Source organism: Oculina patagonica, chromosome 12 (assembly GCF_052425735.1).
Source record: "Oculina patagonica isolate OP01 chromosome 12, crgOcupat, whole genome shotgun sequence".
Classification (NCBI taxonomy): Eukaryota; Metazoa; Cnidaria; class Anthozoa; order Scleractinia; family Oculinidae; genus Oculina; species Oculina patagonica.
Window position 1 is genome coordinate 12,446,264 of NC_135769.1, and position 15,602 is coordinate 12,461,865.

The 15,602-nt window shown below is 39.0% G+C and overlaps 2 protein-coding genes across 2 annotated transcripts in view; one reads left to right on the top strand and one right to left on the bottom strand.

Moving 5' to 3' along the window:
* LOC144631510 (serine/threonine-protein phosphatase 2A regulatory subunit B'' subunit gamma-like) overlaps positions 1–14,033 on the bottom strand; it is a 212,672-nt gene extending 198,639 nt beyond the window's left edge. The window contains exon 1 of the mRNA XM_078489952.1: positions 13,620–14,033. The gene's annotated coding sequence lies outside the window, so the exon portion shown is untranslated. The remainder of the gene's footprint in view (positions 1–13,619) is intronic.
* LOC144631493 (ATP-binding cassette sub-family C member 4-like) lies at positions 1,397–9,748 on the top strand. Its single transcript, XM_078489931.1, has 6 exons — positions 1,397–2,518; positions 4,392–4,771; positions 5,116–6,551; positions 7,060–7,630; positions 8,276–8,412; positions 8,864–9,748. Exons 1-6 carry the CDS (start codon positions 1,994–1,996, stop codon positions 9,700–9,702), a joined length of 3,888 nt encoding a protein of 1,295 aa, XP_078346057.1. The 5' UTR covers positions 1,397–1,993; the 3' UTR covers positions 9,703–9,748.
* Positions 14,034–15,602: the final 1,569 nt, after the last annotated feature.

A 15,602-nucleotide genomic window follows, 5' to 3' on the forward strand; every position in this document is an offset into this window, starting at 1 on the left:
ATACATACCAAAGGCCGGAATTAAGGCTGAAAGACTCAAATAAATTCATGGACAAAAAAGCGCCACCTCAAATAATGAGGTGGCACTCATAACGAGGTGTTTGTATTAACGAGGCGGCCGCGAGGCGGCATTCCATTCATTTGTGGAAACATAACTTTTTCACTGAAGTGGTTGTCGAATGTATTTCTAGGTTTACATGGTTTACCGAACTCGCGTGGTGAGATTCGATGAACTCGCGCAACGTGTTTTAACCAATCAGACAGCAGAATTATTTTTCCACCAATCACATGGGTAAAAGAAGCCAGTCGGAATTTGGGTCATGTGACATTTCCCGCGCTTTCATGATGTTAAGTCATTTAAAAGGCTTCCGATTGGTTGATTCGTGACGCTATTTGCGGTATCGGTGATGGTTTATTGTAGAAAACGTACCGCTTTGTTATATGATTTAACAAATCCTATTATGTCTTTTAAAGTGAAACATCAACTGAAATTGATCACTTTTCTAATGTTACATTCGAATTTGCTCCAAGCTGATGGCAGACAGAAACTCTCACGTAAGGTAAGTAAGCATTTCGCTGCTAAACTTAATCCGGGTTTTGTTTTGACTTTGAGAGTTCAGATCAAAATGAAGTACTCGAATTAAAGTAGACAGCCTTCTCATAGCAAATCTTGATAAACAAAAATATCGCATTCCAACCTAGCCCTGCCAACACCAACTATTTATATCAGCATAGGCTCAACTCATCATGTTTTGCGCATTAACCAAGGTATTTTACAATTTTGCAACTTATTAAGGTCACGACACGGGCATATGATAAATAACATGCTGACTAGTCGACTCGGAACGCCAAAATGTTTGACTCTCGATCAATATCAGTTATCACATGGCCTGGTCTAAAGATAACCTTGAACGGCCCTTCTCTGCAGTCTATAAGTACTTATAATGGCGTACGGTATATTTATCTAATAAAGTCGAAATGTTTCAAAATTTTCTTCTCTACAACCGATTATTTGACAGTTATACTGTAAACTTCCCTTGATTTCCTTCACCGCATTCGAGATGGTTTATTTGTTTCCATTTCGTGTGACATTGACCCTGTCTGTCACCTGTTCTAGTCGTTATTTACAACGGAAATATCGCTCTAGCACAAACTACCGTTTGCCATTTTGTGGTTGCCTTTTAATAAATTCTTGACAACGCGGTGTCTGAAACGAGAAAACAGGAATTTTGCTGGCAATTGCGATGGGAACTTTCAAGCACGCGCGGAGAAGTCTATACGTAAAATCTTCTCGCCAGAAAATAGTTTTAATTAGTTCATGGCCACTGAACCTTTTAATTATTAAAACATAATTTATGATCGGTGTAAATCAATATGCTTTTCGGAACTTTATATGAATGGTATTACGACTTAAAAAAATAAAACATAACATGTTCTGTGTTGAGTAGCAACCGGATTTGAGATCGATTATAACATACTTTATATGACGGAACTGTCATTCACTGAAATTAGTCAATCCATCCGTTGGTTTCCCAGCTAATTTTAAAACACATTTTGCCGATGTTTTCAAGATTAATTTATCGTTAAGTTGTTTCCAAATTGTATTTGATAGTTATACCACTTTGGGTAGAAAATGCTAGCTTCAGCATTTGAACTAACGCCTTAGGCCGAAAAAAGGTTTGTCTAATTTAATACTAACTCCCTACACCTAATAACCCAAGAGTGTTTTAAAGTGTCGCTTGATTATAGTACAGCTTTTTCGAATTAACTGAAAAAATCAACTAAGATGCTGAAAAAATCTGCTCTGACCTGCCCTTAGCTGAAGTTTATATTCAGAGTGCATTTCAGCACTGCTTTATTGTATCTCACAGGCGTCAGCGTATCGCAATACAATCAGCCCGAACAAAAAGTCGGCGAGAGTGCTAATTAAGGTGCTAACATGAAAGTCCTTGTTCACTTCATTCTTCATTAACTTTCCTTTTTATTTCGAAAGAATGAACGCAGAGCATGAGTATGGCGTCCCCACACATCCACAGAGGAAGGCCAACTTGATCTCTTTTCTTCTGTTTTGGTGGACAAATGATTTGTTCAGCACTGGAAACCAGCGTCCCTTGCAGCAATCTGACTTCTGGCCATTGCACAAAGAAGACAAGACGTCTCTACTAACAAAAGAGCTGCAGTCACAGTGGAGCAAAGATCTGAATGTGTGCAAACTAACAGGGAAAGAACCAAGACTATGGAAAAGTGCTATGAAAGTTCTGTCTCGCAAAGACATCTGTATAATTTCTTTTGCCGGACTACTCGACTCAGTTGGTAGATTTCTTCAGCCATTTTTCCTGGGAATTTTTATTTCTGCCCTCAAGGCCAAATCTCCTGAGAGAGGATTGCTTTGTGGTTGCGCTGCGTTGATGCTGTTGATTGTGCTGATGAAGAGCATTGCTGTACATCATAGCAGCTTCAAACTGTACGTGATTGGGATGCGGATGAAGGCCTCCCTTAAAGGTGTCATCTTCAGAAAGGTCAGTTTGCTACCACAAATGGTGCACGATATCGATTCAATTTATTTCTCTGTAAGATTCCTTTAAACAAATGAATTTTTATTAATCATCAAATAGGTGTTTGCCAAGTGATCATACATTATCCAGTTAATGTAGGAAATGTTTGAAGGCTTTAACTTAAACTATAGCGAAAGACTAGCTGCAGAAAGGCGGGTGCGATTTAGATGGGTCACCTTAAAGGGATTCCCAGATTATGGGTGCGTTCTTTTTTAGGTATGCTGGAAGTTATTTTTTCCGTTTTGTGGATAAGATAATTCCAAAAGAACGAACTGCTGTGCACCGATAATATAAGCATGGCTTTTCTTTTTTCTAAGCAGTAATATTTTTGCCGAAGAAGTTTCCTTAAGAGAGGCTTTCCTAGCAGGATGATTAATCTGTAACATCGAAAAATAACATCGGCCACGAGGACGGATAATAAATTTGTTGGTTTTAACCGTATTTCCCTTAAAGACCAGAAAAAAAATGAAGTATTTATTATTTAGGTGGTTTATCATTGTGAAACAAAACAACTTGTGGGAGTTTCATATTGTAGATTGACGATATTTTGTGTTTTGCGGTATCAGTTTAATTTTTGCAATTGGAAGACACGAGTTTCCGTGTGAGCAATAAATTTTCGTAATTTTTTGCAAGCCGCGCACGACTGAAATTACAGCACGTACGTAATACAATGTATTGTATTATAAAAATAAGCGATATACAGGAAAAATAACATGGCTTACAGTTTAAAACAATTATAGTAATGAAGCAGCGATAACAACTTCACCACTTGAAAAGATACATGGAAAATATTTGCTCGTCTAAATAAGTAAGTAAAGCACTGGGCTCTGCGTAAATCTGTTACTACTGTATTTTCCTGTTCCGGTTCCGGTTGTGTCTTTCGTCTATAGAGAGCTAAAGTGGAGTAAATGTTTTCACGGGAGAACGTTTTTGCGGAAATATATATTAAATTTAGAAGCCACAAAATTTTTGTTACACGGTAAATGTATGAGATAAAAATTGCCGAGAAACTTGCACGATCTTATGATACAACAACTGGGGCAATACTTTTTATCCCTTGACTACATATATTATATGGTCAAATACGTCAGGCTTCACGACAAAATATCCCAAAAGTGCTCTATTTCTGCCTGAATTATTTTGAAAAATGCTGTTAACATTATTTTGTTTTGTTTTGTTTATTCTTGTACGAGGAGCAGAATATATTCTGTTGAATCCGCAAAATGGGATATGACCCAACAGAAGCGGTAACCGCCCATTCCTTGTTTTCCGGCTATTCCAAAATAGCCTAGACAGAATGCACGCTGCGATTTTAGCTAATGGCTGCGGTTTGTGGAATTGTTCAATGAGCATTACTATACAAACGCATAATAAACGCATTCCAGAATGTAAAATTATTACGACACTTGAAGAAAAGGTTTTGTAAGGGTTGGAGTGTAGCCACATTTTAAGCAGATTATGGTTGAGAACTTTGATTTTCATTCATTTAAATAAGAATATTCTACTTTTATTGCTTTAACACGCAATGCAAAAGACCTTCTTAGCTATGCAGTCCCACCAATGTCTAAAACGTTTTTGATGAATTTTTAAGGAATTAATGAAGGATAGGAAAGTAATGGCGGATTAATAGATTTAAATGTGATAATGATTAATAAATGGAGAGCAAAGTCGATAAACGTCAACTTAACATGTGGGGCAGGGTGTCTGTAATCCTGTTTTATCCGATTTTATTTCCCCCATGATAAAGCGTTCGTGGAAATTTCCGGTGGTGAACTAGAAACAAAAGCTATCGCATTTAAAATCTTATCATTTATTTCACATTGTTGTTTTTCTGTAGATCCTGGTCCTTGGTCAGCATACTCTCAACGAGTTTACAAAAGGTCACGTGATTGATCTGGTGTCCAATGATGTTCAGAGAATGGAACAGGCCGCCAGGCAGCTCTTTCGCCTCCTTGTCGCCATCTTTGATGTTTGTGTAGCTGTTCCGTTGTTATGGTACTTCATTGGTTGGCAGGCACTAATGGGAATCATTTTCTTGTTTTTTCTTGTGCCATTTGGTGGTTTTCTGTCCTACCTGTCAGGAAAGCTTCGACTGAAGACCGCTGTCATTTCTGATCAGCGAATAAATCTTATGACTGAGATAGTAGCTGGAATTCGTGAAGTGAAGACCCATGCGTGGGAGTGGTTCTTTAAAGATCAGATCAAAGATACTCGAAGGTTAGTGAAAAAATCAGGACGACCTAGACAGTATCTAGTTGTTGTTGAGTTAACCTCGGGTGTTCAATATAGAGATATTCTGGTAACTGTATTAAAAGCAACTGAAGTTAACGCTTCTATCAATTGACAAATTATCGCTCCTAAACACCTTAGTGAGTGAATAAGAGTTCTTAGAGCTCACAGGGAAACGGTGGCAAGCGCAGGACAATTCAGGAACCTAATTCATGATTGGCTCTTCCATACACATATTTCCCACTACCACAGTAGCTCTTTAAGATCGACCCTTTTTACAAGTCTCAAATGTACGTATCTGACATAAAGTGTTGTTATTTCCTCATTTGCAGCGATGAGATGAGAATAATTCGTCGCAAGAGCATTCTTCTGTCATGTGCCATATCTCTCATGTATTCCTCGGGACTTGTTGCCTCCTTCATTTCTATTTTGGCGTTTGCCTTTAGTGGTTATCACCTAACACCGTTCATCGTTTTTACACTCTTGTCAATTATCAATGTCCTCCGAAACAGTGCACTGAGATCAATAGGAGAAGGATCACAGTTTATATACGAAGCGTACGTTTCATTTGATAGAATACAGGAGTTTCTGCTGCTGCCAAACCTTAATGGTGTGACTGATACAAAACTCTCAACCAATACGGGTAGCAACTCATTGCTGGAGACAAAATGTTTTGGAAAGGAAGAGGTGAACATTAAGGACCAATACGTATGTTTACACCAGTCCTTGAAGAAAACCTCCACCATAACCAAGTTTGTAGACATTAAAGATAACAGAAATCTATATCCCTTCCTTGGAACTACGAATCTGGGTCATCTTATGAGCCCAACGGACAAACTGCAAATTATAGAGCAAGGGCAATTTCAGGAAAAAAGAGAGAGAAGGATCAAGTTGAGCAATGTAATCTGCAAACTAAATGTTGACAACAAATGCCCAGTAAAATCTATCAACTTTGAAGCAAAAGATGGAAGCTTTGCTATCATCACTGGTCCAGTGGGAAGTGGAAAATCAATGTTGCTGTCTGTGATCGCTGGTGAGATACCAGTTACTGAAGGGAATGTCCAATGCGGTGGTACCATTGCCTACGTGCCACAGATGCCTTGGGTTTTCTCTGGAACACTGAGAGAGAACATCCTCTTCGGTCGGCCATTTGATTTCGATAAGTACGCCCAAACTATCAGAGTTTGCGCTTTAGAGGAAGACATTAAGGGATTTCCAGGTAAAGACCAAGTAGTTGTTGGAGAACGAGGCGACACTTTGAGTGGTGGTCAGCAGATTCGCGTCAGTTTGGCGCGGGCAGTCTATGCCGATTGTGATATTTACCTGTTGGACAATCCGCTCGCTGCACTCGATATAAACGTTAGTGATTACATTTTTAAACATTGTATACTTGGCTTGCTGAAAAACAAAGTTCGTTTGATGGTTTCTCACCAAGAGTCTCATATGAAGCTTGCAGATCAAGTAATTGTCTTGCAAAACGGTACAGTGACTGATAAAGGGACGTTTTTGGCACTTGATGAAAAAGAAGCACTAAAAGAAATTATAGAACCTCAAAACAAAGTAGCTCAGGAAACAACTTTATCTCAGGAACAAATCACAAATACTAAAGTACATTCGCCAGACAAGAAGATGGTTAAAAGCATGGAAATTCCCGACGAGGACCGTATGATTGGAGCAGTGTCCTGCAAGCTGTACTGGGATTATCTAAAAGCAGGGGTGCATCCCATCGCTTTAGCTGGCTTGGTTCTCATTTTCCTCCTTTGTCAAGGTAAGGCTCGAGGAACAATTTTAATTTATGATGCCATCATGCCAAACCAACCCTTTAGACCCGGGGAAGAGTAATATAAATTTGATGGAGTTGTCCGTTGGAAATTGTTTTGAAGACCCCTAAAAGGCACCAAAATCCATTTTGGTTGAGGCTCACTTTTATGTTTATCCCAAAGAGGTAGCAATTCCAAAATCTTTAATTATTGAATGATCCGGGGGGATGACTAACACTCGTCGACAAAGAGTCACGTCCTATCCAAAAATGCCAATGATACCAGTCGGGTATTCACGTCTTCCTCGTGTGCTGCAACACTATGTGGGGAACGATGGGGTAATGAAGTCCTTGTCGTGCACATCAGTGCCTCAAAAAACATATGTCAGTATTTATTCAGGGCAGTTGTTCAGCATGTGCTATAGCTGTTTCTTTCAAAAAGAATTAAACCTACCCAGACAACATTTACTTTCAAGGCTATAAATTCGTTGTTGATTCTCGTATCCATTGATTGCAGGAGTAATGATTTCACCCGATCTGTGGCTGTCGTTTCTAACGACGCTTCCACGTGACGACCAAACGAACTGGAGAAATGTTGGCATCTATGCCAGTTGTGTCATTGCCGCTGTTTTTCTTACGACGTTACGCGCCTTCGCCTTCTTCCTGGTGGTGTTGAAATCTTCAGAAAATCTTCACAACAACATGGTGACGGCCATTCTAAAAGCACCTGTTCTATTCTTCGATTCAAATCCAATTGGAAGAATTCTCAACCGATTTTCTAAAGACATCGGCTGTATGGACGAGGTTTTGCCCAAGACGTTCCTCTTTGCAGTGCAACTGGTGTTGTTCGTGTTGACCGCAGCGCTTCTTCCCTTGGTTGCAAATGTGTGGCTTGTAGCAGTTGTTGTACCCATTATACTATCGTATGTTTACATTGCAAGGTACTTTATGAGGACATCAAGAGAGCTAAGGAGACTAGAGTCTGTGTGCCGCAGTCCTGTGTTGACACAGATCTCTGAAACATTGGACGGATTGGACACAATTCGATCCCGTGGAAGACAACAGGAGTTTGCTGATCTCTTATACAGGTGAGGCTGCTTTGCATCAAAACTGAAAATGCTTTACATTTTCAGTTAAAAAGATCGCGCTACATCATGGATGGCACATTGTAAGAATATCAGCCTTTCTTTTTTTTAAGTTAACCTTTCGAAATCAGTCTTAATCGTCCCCATAATTAGCCATCCTTGTTCCTTTTTTGGTTATAATTACCTCTTTGTTGTTTTTCTACCTCGGAAAAACTATATTTGGACCTCCATCAATTGAAGGTAATTTTCTGCAATAACAATTGACTAAAAATAGCCTAGCCACGTCGCGATAGTTAAGTTGGCTCACAACAGTTTGCAACAGATGAGATGGATCGATACTAACACCCTATATTGATCGGGCACATATATAAGTGGTATCCAAAAAACGCCCAATCATTGGCAAACTCAACGACCATTTTTGACGTCACAGGCTACCACAGAAACGACATAACCTGTCTAACAGTGGCACCTTTGAATTTTGCTTCATGTGCTTAAAACTCAAAATAGGGTCGGTGAGCCCCATATTTAGTGTATTGCATAATGATTAGCTTGTTAACATACAACTTTCTGTAAATTTTATGAAAGTATGCGACTAGTTTTAAAGCCGCCTTAAATTTATAAAAGTCCTCATTTTATCTCATGTGATAGATATCAAGACTCTCATACCCGTGCATATTACATGGTATTGGCTGGAACTCGATGGCTGGGAATAAGATTGGATCTCCTATCTGCCCTCTTAATTGGTGCCGTTGCTTTAACCGCTGCACTGTATTCCCACGACAATGGTAAGGATATGGTTAACAAAGCAATCTCTTTTTCTTCAGTATTGCCTGTTGATTAAAGAACGAATAAAACTGTTTATAGTGCCGGTGTGGCAAGAAAAAGCCGCCGTGATTTTTATCTAATAATTTTAGTTTCGTTTTCTCAGAAATTAAAATTTACAGACTGCTTTATATTCCTTCGTCTCTGACGTTTAGTTTAAAAACAGGGTTGTACTAAAATTTCCGCATTTAAATTTTGAAAGTCATAAGTTATATGGAATGTTAACCGAAACAGAAATTAGCGTTCTGACTGCAGAGTTAGGAACTAGAAGACGTTTATCTGCAATTTTTTTTTCCATTTTTAATTTAATAGGCCCTATTTGCATAACTCGTGTAAATGAAAGGCATTAGGGTAGTCAAAACCTCAGCCAATGTACAATTCAAAAAGTCACAAGCCAATTATTATTTTTTATAGCTCTGGTTGGCCTCGCTTTCGTCTACGTCTTCGAAACTTCTCACTTCACCCAGGTATCTGTTCAACAGTCGTCAGAAGTCGAGAATTTAATGACGTCTGTAGAAAGAGTGATGGCGATCACTCAACTTGAATCTGAGCCTGGATACAAGACAGTAACAACACAAACTGAACACTGGCCAACGAACGGAGAAATACAATTCACCGGGGTATCGCTGAGATACTATCCTGAAGGACCAAGAGTACTCAAGAATCTGAATTGGAACGTTACTGGACAGTCCAAGATTGGAATTGTGGGTAGAACAGGTGCTGGAAAATCAAGCATCATAGCTGCTATCTTGCGCATGCCCGAAGCTGAAGGGAAAATCACAATTGACGGAGTGGAGCTAAAACATTTGAACATTCAAGAATCTCGGAAATGCATCTCCGTCCTAAACCAAAGTCCTGTTGTGTTCAGTGGGTCCCTGAGAAAGAATCTTGATCCACTGGAAAAACACAGTGATGTTGAGTTGTGGAACGTACTAGAAGCAGTGCAACTGAAGCAATTGGTGGAAACCTTTCAGGGGAAGCTAGATTACACATTGAACTCTGGAGGAATGAATCTTAGTGTAGGCGAAAAACAGTTAATTTGTCTTGCACGTGTTCTCCTACAGGAGAGTAAAGTTGTCATCTTAGATGAGCCCACTGCTCATGTAGATCCTAAAACTGAACAAATCATACACAAAACAATCCGAGAAAAACTGAAGAACTCAACAGTGATCACAATCGCACATCGGCTACAAACCATTGAAGACTGTGACAAGATTGTGGAGTTGAGAGATGGACAAATGGTAGTTCAGTGACCGGGTAGATCGAATGTTTTGTAAATACATAATAAAACGTATCCTTAGCAAACATACGTTCCTTTTCCAGGTCTCTTCTCGAGAGCTTAATTTTCCCTCGCTCGTAAAACGCCAGAATTGGACATGAAAAGCTCCATACTGATGACATTGCGCTACAGCAGAAGCATACCATCACCTCAGGTGATTTGCTTCTGGCTATAGAGATTCGCGTAGTGTCACTGATTGGCTTGCATGTAAAAATTCAAAAACAAGCAACAGCCAATCTAGTTTAGTTCAGGAACTCCCCATATCCCGCCTTTTAAGAGGCATTCCGTGAAATAAAAATTTTTTAGAGAGTCGATTTTAGGTCAGTTCCCAGTTTTGCTAATTCGTAATTTTTATGGAGGCACCTCGCTAATGACGGGCGTGGCATCGATAGGAGGGTGAACGAACAAAATCATAACTCATAACTTATATTATTACGCAGACTGACCCATGTTGGTAGTAGTGTTTTAACTGAAATGGTCATCCTGCATAATTATGTTTATTTATTATTATCATCATTATTTTTTATAACCACAGAATCGACTGGGACTCTGCTGAATGCTTAACCTACAGTACATAAACTATTTTCGACGACTGACTCTAAAAAGCTGGTATACAAACTTAGAACACACGCCTATCAACAAATGTCAATAAATACCGGCACCTTACAAACGACTTATTCACGACGTAAACAAAACCGACAAACGGAAGCAAACAAAACTACTAATTTGACTAACAATAGACGGATCGAAACTGACCAATTACTGATGACAAACTTTACACGAGTCTAACAGCCAATAACATCATTGCAATACTGACATATCAGCTTCAACGGACTAGACTTATCGCATCATCGACTGACAACAACTTTTCACTTGACTCTGAAGATGACTTCTGCTCAGGTTCTCGAAACGTCATTCACTCACCAAAAGCAGTTCTATTCGCAACTACTCTTAGCAGGACGATCACACTATACTGACGAACATTCATACTCCCGGGTTCAAACCATTTACTAAGAGAGAGTTATTTATTCTCGACACATTTATCAGATGAGATCATGAGAGAGTAAACCAATCACAGATTCAGAGATAAACTTCACGGAACCCGCCTCGTCCTCAGGGCTCTTTGATTGGAAAGTGCGTTTTCTTGAATTTCCACCACCAAAGTACTTTTGAACTATTGAATATATTCTCTGGATTTAACCGAAGACCTTTTCCTTTTTCTTTCGTATGACTCTTGTTTACGGTAAATGATCTAATAAATGCCCCGGGCGTCTATTAAATTTGATGGGTCCTACAGGGGGCGTTAAATAGATATGAGGCGTTTATTAGAGAGGGGCGTTTATTTCACTTTAACTGAAACAACGTCAACAAAACAAATAAGACACGAAGTTTTCTTGGGGAGTAAGATAGAGTCTAATCTAATCTGCCTAATGCAAAGCCAGGACATGTCGTTCATAGTTCGATATCGATGATTTCTTCGACATCGGGGTCAACCATGTTGGTATCGTAGTTCCCTTTGTGGTTCGAATCAAGCAAGACACTAAATAAATTGTGCGATTTTACTTTATGGAACGATACCTTGGTTTTTGAGGCGATCCTTGGAGAGGGCGTCTATCAGACACGGGGCGTTTATTAAAGGGAGGCGTCTAATACAAACTTTACACCTCAGGGGGAGCGTTTATTAGATATGAGGCGTTTATTTGAGAGTGGGCGTTTATTAGATCATTTACGGTAATACTGAAGCAAAAACGACGATTGGTCAAAGAAATGCAGCCGCATGTCGATCACGTGAAATCACCGCAAAACCCATGTTTTGTCCTTAGGCTAATTGCAGATATATGCGCGTAAGAAAAATTCCCAGTTGATGCATAACACTTCCAAAATAGTAAGCTTACTATAAAACAAAATCAAAGTCTCTTCGAGATACCGACGTTTTTGAATGAAGTATGAGTCGAAGGTTTATCCTGTGCATTGTTCTTCGAACTTATCATTACAGTTTCTTTGTAGTTTAGTTTAACAATTTCCTATCTTCGCGGAGGAAATGCAGCCATATAATTTTGTCAAAAATGGCTCGTCCGCGCAGGGTATTTATACACATATTCCTTAACATTACACAAATAAACAGTGCAAATTTCACCGAGATCTGACAATTCTATACTTTAAAATTGCAAGGACCTTTCGAGGCAGTCGATTACGGCAGCGAAATTAGCAAATGAAAAAGCAAAATATGCGTTCGACGCTTTGTTTTTGCGACGCCATATTTGAATTGTTATAGGTAGACCGCTGTTCAATGTGTTCAAGGCCGTATCGTTACGATTGTTCTACGAAAAAGCACGAAAAAAATACGGATATTTCCGACTACTGTCGGAGAAAACATTGCGCATATAATTGCGGCGTAAACAAATCGTTACACTCAAGCTGCGTTTTGTCTAGGCTCTGCGAGGGTCGGATATCAAGACCCAGGATTAAACAAAAGCCATATATACAGTGAATGCTTTCGAATTATATTTGAAGATGAAATACAAAAGAATTTTGCTGTCTTTGACTGAAATTCCACTCGAACTGCGTAGATACGATCGCATGTTGTAAAGCCGATTCATGCAACATTGCTATCAACGCGAGGTCACGTCCCTAACGACCTAGGCTGATGACGAAATAGAATGGCGCTTGCATGGAAATAGAATGGCGCTTGCATGTAGCGACCAATTTTGGCCTTATTTTTAACCGCTCCTAAGCTAAAAGAAGCCCCATCTCTTGCATTTGTTTTAATTTCAATAATATCTTTGAAAAGAGCGAGTTTTTTGGTATGGTATATTTTTGACGTTTGTAATTTTTAAACGATGTAAGTGCTAGTGATTATTTATTCGTGTTTTAGTTACGCAATCCATTGTTTGTGCGACGCTTTTTATAGATCGCCTTTCAGACACACGTGCGTTGAGATAAGAAAGCTGACATGTCACTTTTAAAATTGTTATATAACGTTTGTAAATGTGACAAGTCACGTTTTTTCCACGAGATCGCAAGTGATCACCCACAGCGGAAAGTAATCCCTTGAGAAATTAAAACAGTACCTTGAGAGTTTACAAATATGTGGTTCCAAATTTTGTTCACATAACCCCTATTCTCCTACTTTAGCTTGTAAACAAGCAAAGACGTCGAAAAAACAGTACCGAAGGCTTTTGGTGAAAGAATGAGTGCGGCTTTCGTTTCAGACTTGCGCTGAATCACGCTGAAATCGCCCTTTCGTTCACACACGCGATTTGAGCGCGACAAAAATTTCATAGAAAAGTGTGTCAAAAATTGCAAGAAAAAAATATTTTTAAGCTCGGCTTTTTTAATACAGAAACACATTAAAATGTGTCATTTTGGTCCACCAGACGATGGAAACAGACGCCTTAACGATCAAAGTGCGACTTACTTAAGGCCAACTAATAAATTTAATACCTTTTCGCGGGCGGTAGAAGCAAAGGAATTTGAAGATTTTTAGATTTTACCAAAAACGCACAAACAAAAATAGCTCCTTCGAAGGAACGCAAAGAAACAGTTTCTAGTGGCACTCACTAACACCTGAATCTGCAATATCTTGGTAATTAATTCAGGTAATTTTAGCAGAGTTAAGCTTTTCCAAAAATTATGTAAGCTTATATGAGTATCTTGCTTTTAATAGTTCAATCGAAAAAAGAGCTCATGGAAGTTTACTGATGTCGATATTTTCCCTATATAAAGACTTTAATTTGTGTTTGATTGTATTAAAGTGCTTCTAGGGATTTCTGTAGAGTTTCTGGAGGAATGTGTGACATTCTGTTTTACAGTCGAGTACAGCTAAGGCCTTTGAATCCAGCGTAAGTAAAATTTAATTTGGAATAAATAAAACTACAACCTGAAACTAACCTGAGTGGCGGTTGACCCACGGAAACTCTTGAAGATAAACTTTTCCAAATTTTCCGTGCAGTCGTTCACTATCTCGGTGACTTATTCCTTTCACAATTTCTTGAATTTCCCCCCATCAAAGTACCTTTAAATTATTGATTATATTCTCTGGATTTAACCGAAGACCTTTTCCTCTTTCTTGTGTATGACTTCAACCTGAGCGCTAAACTTCTTCAGTCGGGGGAACAGTGCGATTCAGTGTAGTCCTCCGGGCCGAGGCGCGCCGTTACATTTTGTCAGTGAAAGGCGGGAAACAGGGAGCGCGGGGCGTGACGGTTAGATGACGAAACGTACTCTCCAATAGGAAAACGCGTCCCTGAGGACGAGGCGGGTTCCGTGAAGTGAAGTGCGTTTTGTCACCTACGACTTTTTCAAACGGTTCTTTCCCCAACCGTTTTACCGGCTTTGTGACGTCAATGCACGCGCTATCCAAAATTTGAATTTTGGGTGAGATCTTGACAGAAGTCCAAAAGTTACAAACAAAAATGTTAGGACTATTGGAAGGCCAAAAAGGAGTTTATATTAAGCTTAATCTGCAAACAGACCAGCAGTATAGTGTTCATCGATATGTCACAAATAGTTAGTTGTCACGGCTAAGGTTTCATTATAAAGTGAAGATTAATCATAAAGGGTCATAACATTAAATACGGTTTTTAAATTAGAGTGTAGATCAAAGCATTTAATCAAAGAGGCTTTCTCACAACATAAGCGTCCCTTTCCCTGATATAAGCTAGCCCAGCCAAAACTTTAATTGTTATGAATTTGAAGTTGTATGAGCCGGCGTCTTTAAATTAATACGGTGTTGAAATTTGCAGCTTGTTATAAGAAGATGCGAGGCAACAATCACGCAGTCAGAGGAAAAAAAGCAATGTGAACAGTTTTCTTCACTGAAGTTTTAAACATTCTTTTTCTTAGGTACCAAAGACCCGCGAAGAGCATTTATTCATGTGCCATACCCCGGGACTAAACCATTAATAAACCAGCTGATCACCCCATAACATCCAAGGGCGCGATATTCTCCAGGAGTATTCTACTCTGACATTTTTAATGGGTGGGAAGAACTTCCCCGATCGGCAATTGGTTTTTAATATAAATAGAAGATCATCAACATCAAAAGGTATGTTTCGACTCTTCTGTCAAGAGCAAATACTAAGAACTAAGGCGCCCTGTCACTGTTGATTCTCCATGTCCCATGATATTATTAGCCTTGATCGTTAAGTAGTACATGGGTAGTGCTTACTCCGAGCCAAGTCTAATCAGTCGAATCAAACACCCATTTATTCTCCTTGGAACCCTAGAAGAGACATTACAAAATCAGAACTGGCTGATAATGCAATGGCCACTATTATGGCTGTAACCCAGGCCTCTCGATCCGGAGTCATGAGACAGCATTTCAAAGCTGGGCTGCAAGCTTGAAAATGAACTGTAAATGCAAGATTCACTTCTCTCAGTTGCTATAAATGAGGGTTACGCATACAAACTCCTTCTATGCGTAAGCAGGAGGAAGGAGACAAAACCCCAAGATTAAACAACACGGGGTAAGGAGATGATCTTTGTTTAACATAAGACTTGTATCTTTCATGTACTTTACTGACTGAACTCCAAGACTAGAAGAGTTAAACACGACAATTACAGTCCAGTGAGTTAATTCTCTCATTTTGTTTAGTACTATTGTACAATAAAAACCAAAGTTAAACCCACGTATCTAAGTATATTACACTGGCATATGTACAATTTTCACTGCAAAGCAATTTCTAAATCTACATTTGATTGTACATGTTAACTATCTACATAATTACAATCTAATTCAACTGGATACCTAACCCTTTTACAGGAGTATTTTACACTTAGATTCTGGTAAAGGGAGTTTCACTTTAAAGCTGATTTGTGTTGGTGGGTTTTTTTTTTTTTTTTTTTTTTTTTTTTTTTTTTTTTTTTTTTTTT

Coding starts and splice junctions, on each gene's coding strand:
- LOC144631493 (XM_078489931.1), top strand. CDS start 1,994: ATGAACGCAGAGCATGAGTATGGCGTCCCCACACATCCACAGAGGAAG. Junction 6,552..7,059: donor CATTTTCCTCCTTTGTCAAG/GTAAGGCTCGAG, acceptor CATTGATTGCAG/GAGTAATGATTTCACCCGAT. Junction 8,413..8,863: donor ACTGTATTCCCACGACAATG/GTAAGGATATGG, acceptor TATTTTTTATAG/CTCTGGTTGGCCTCGCTTTC.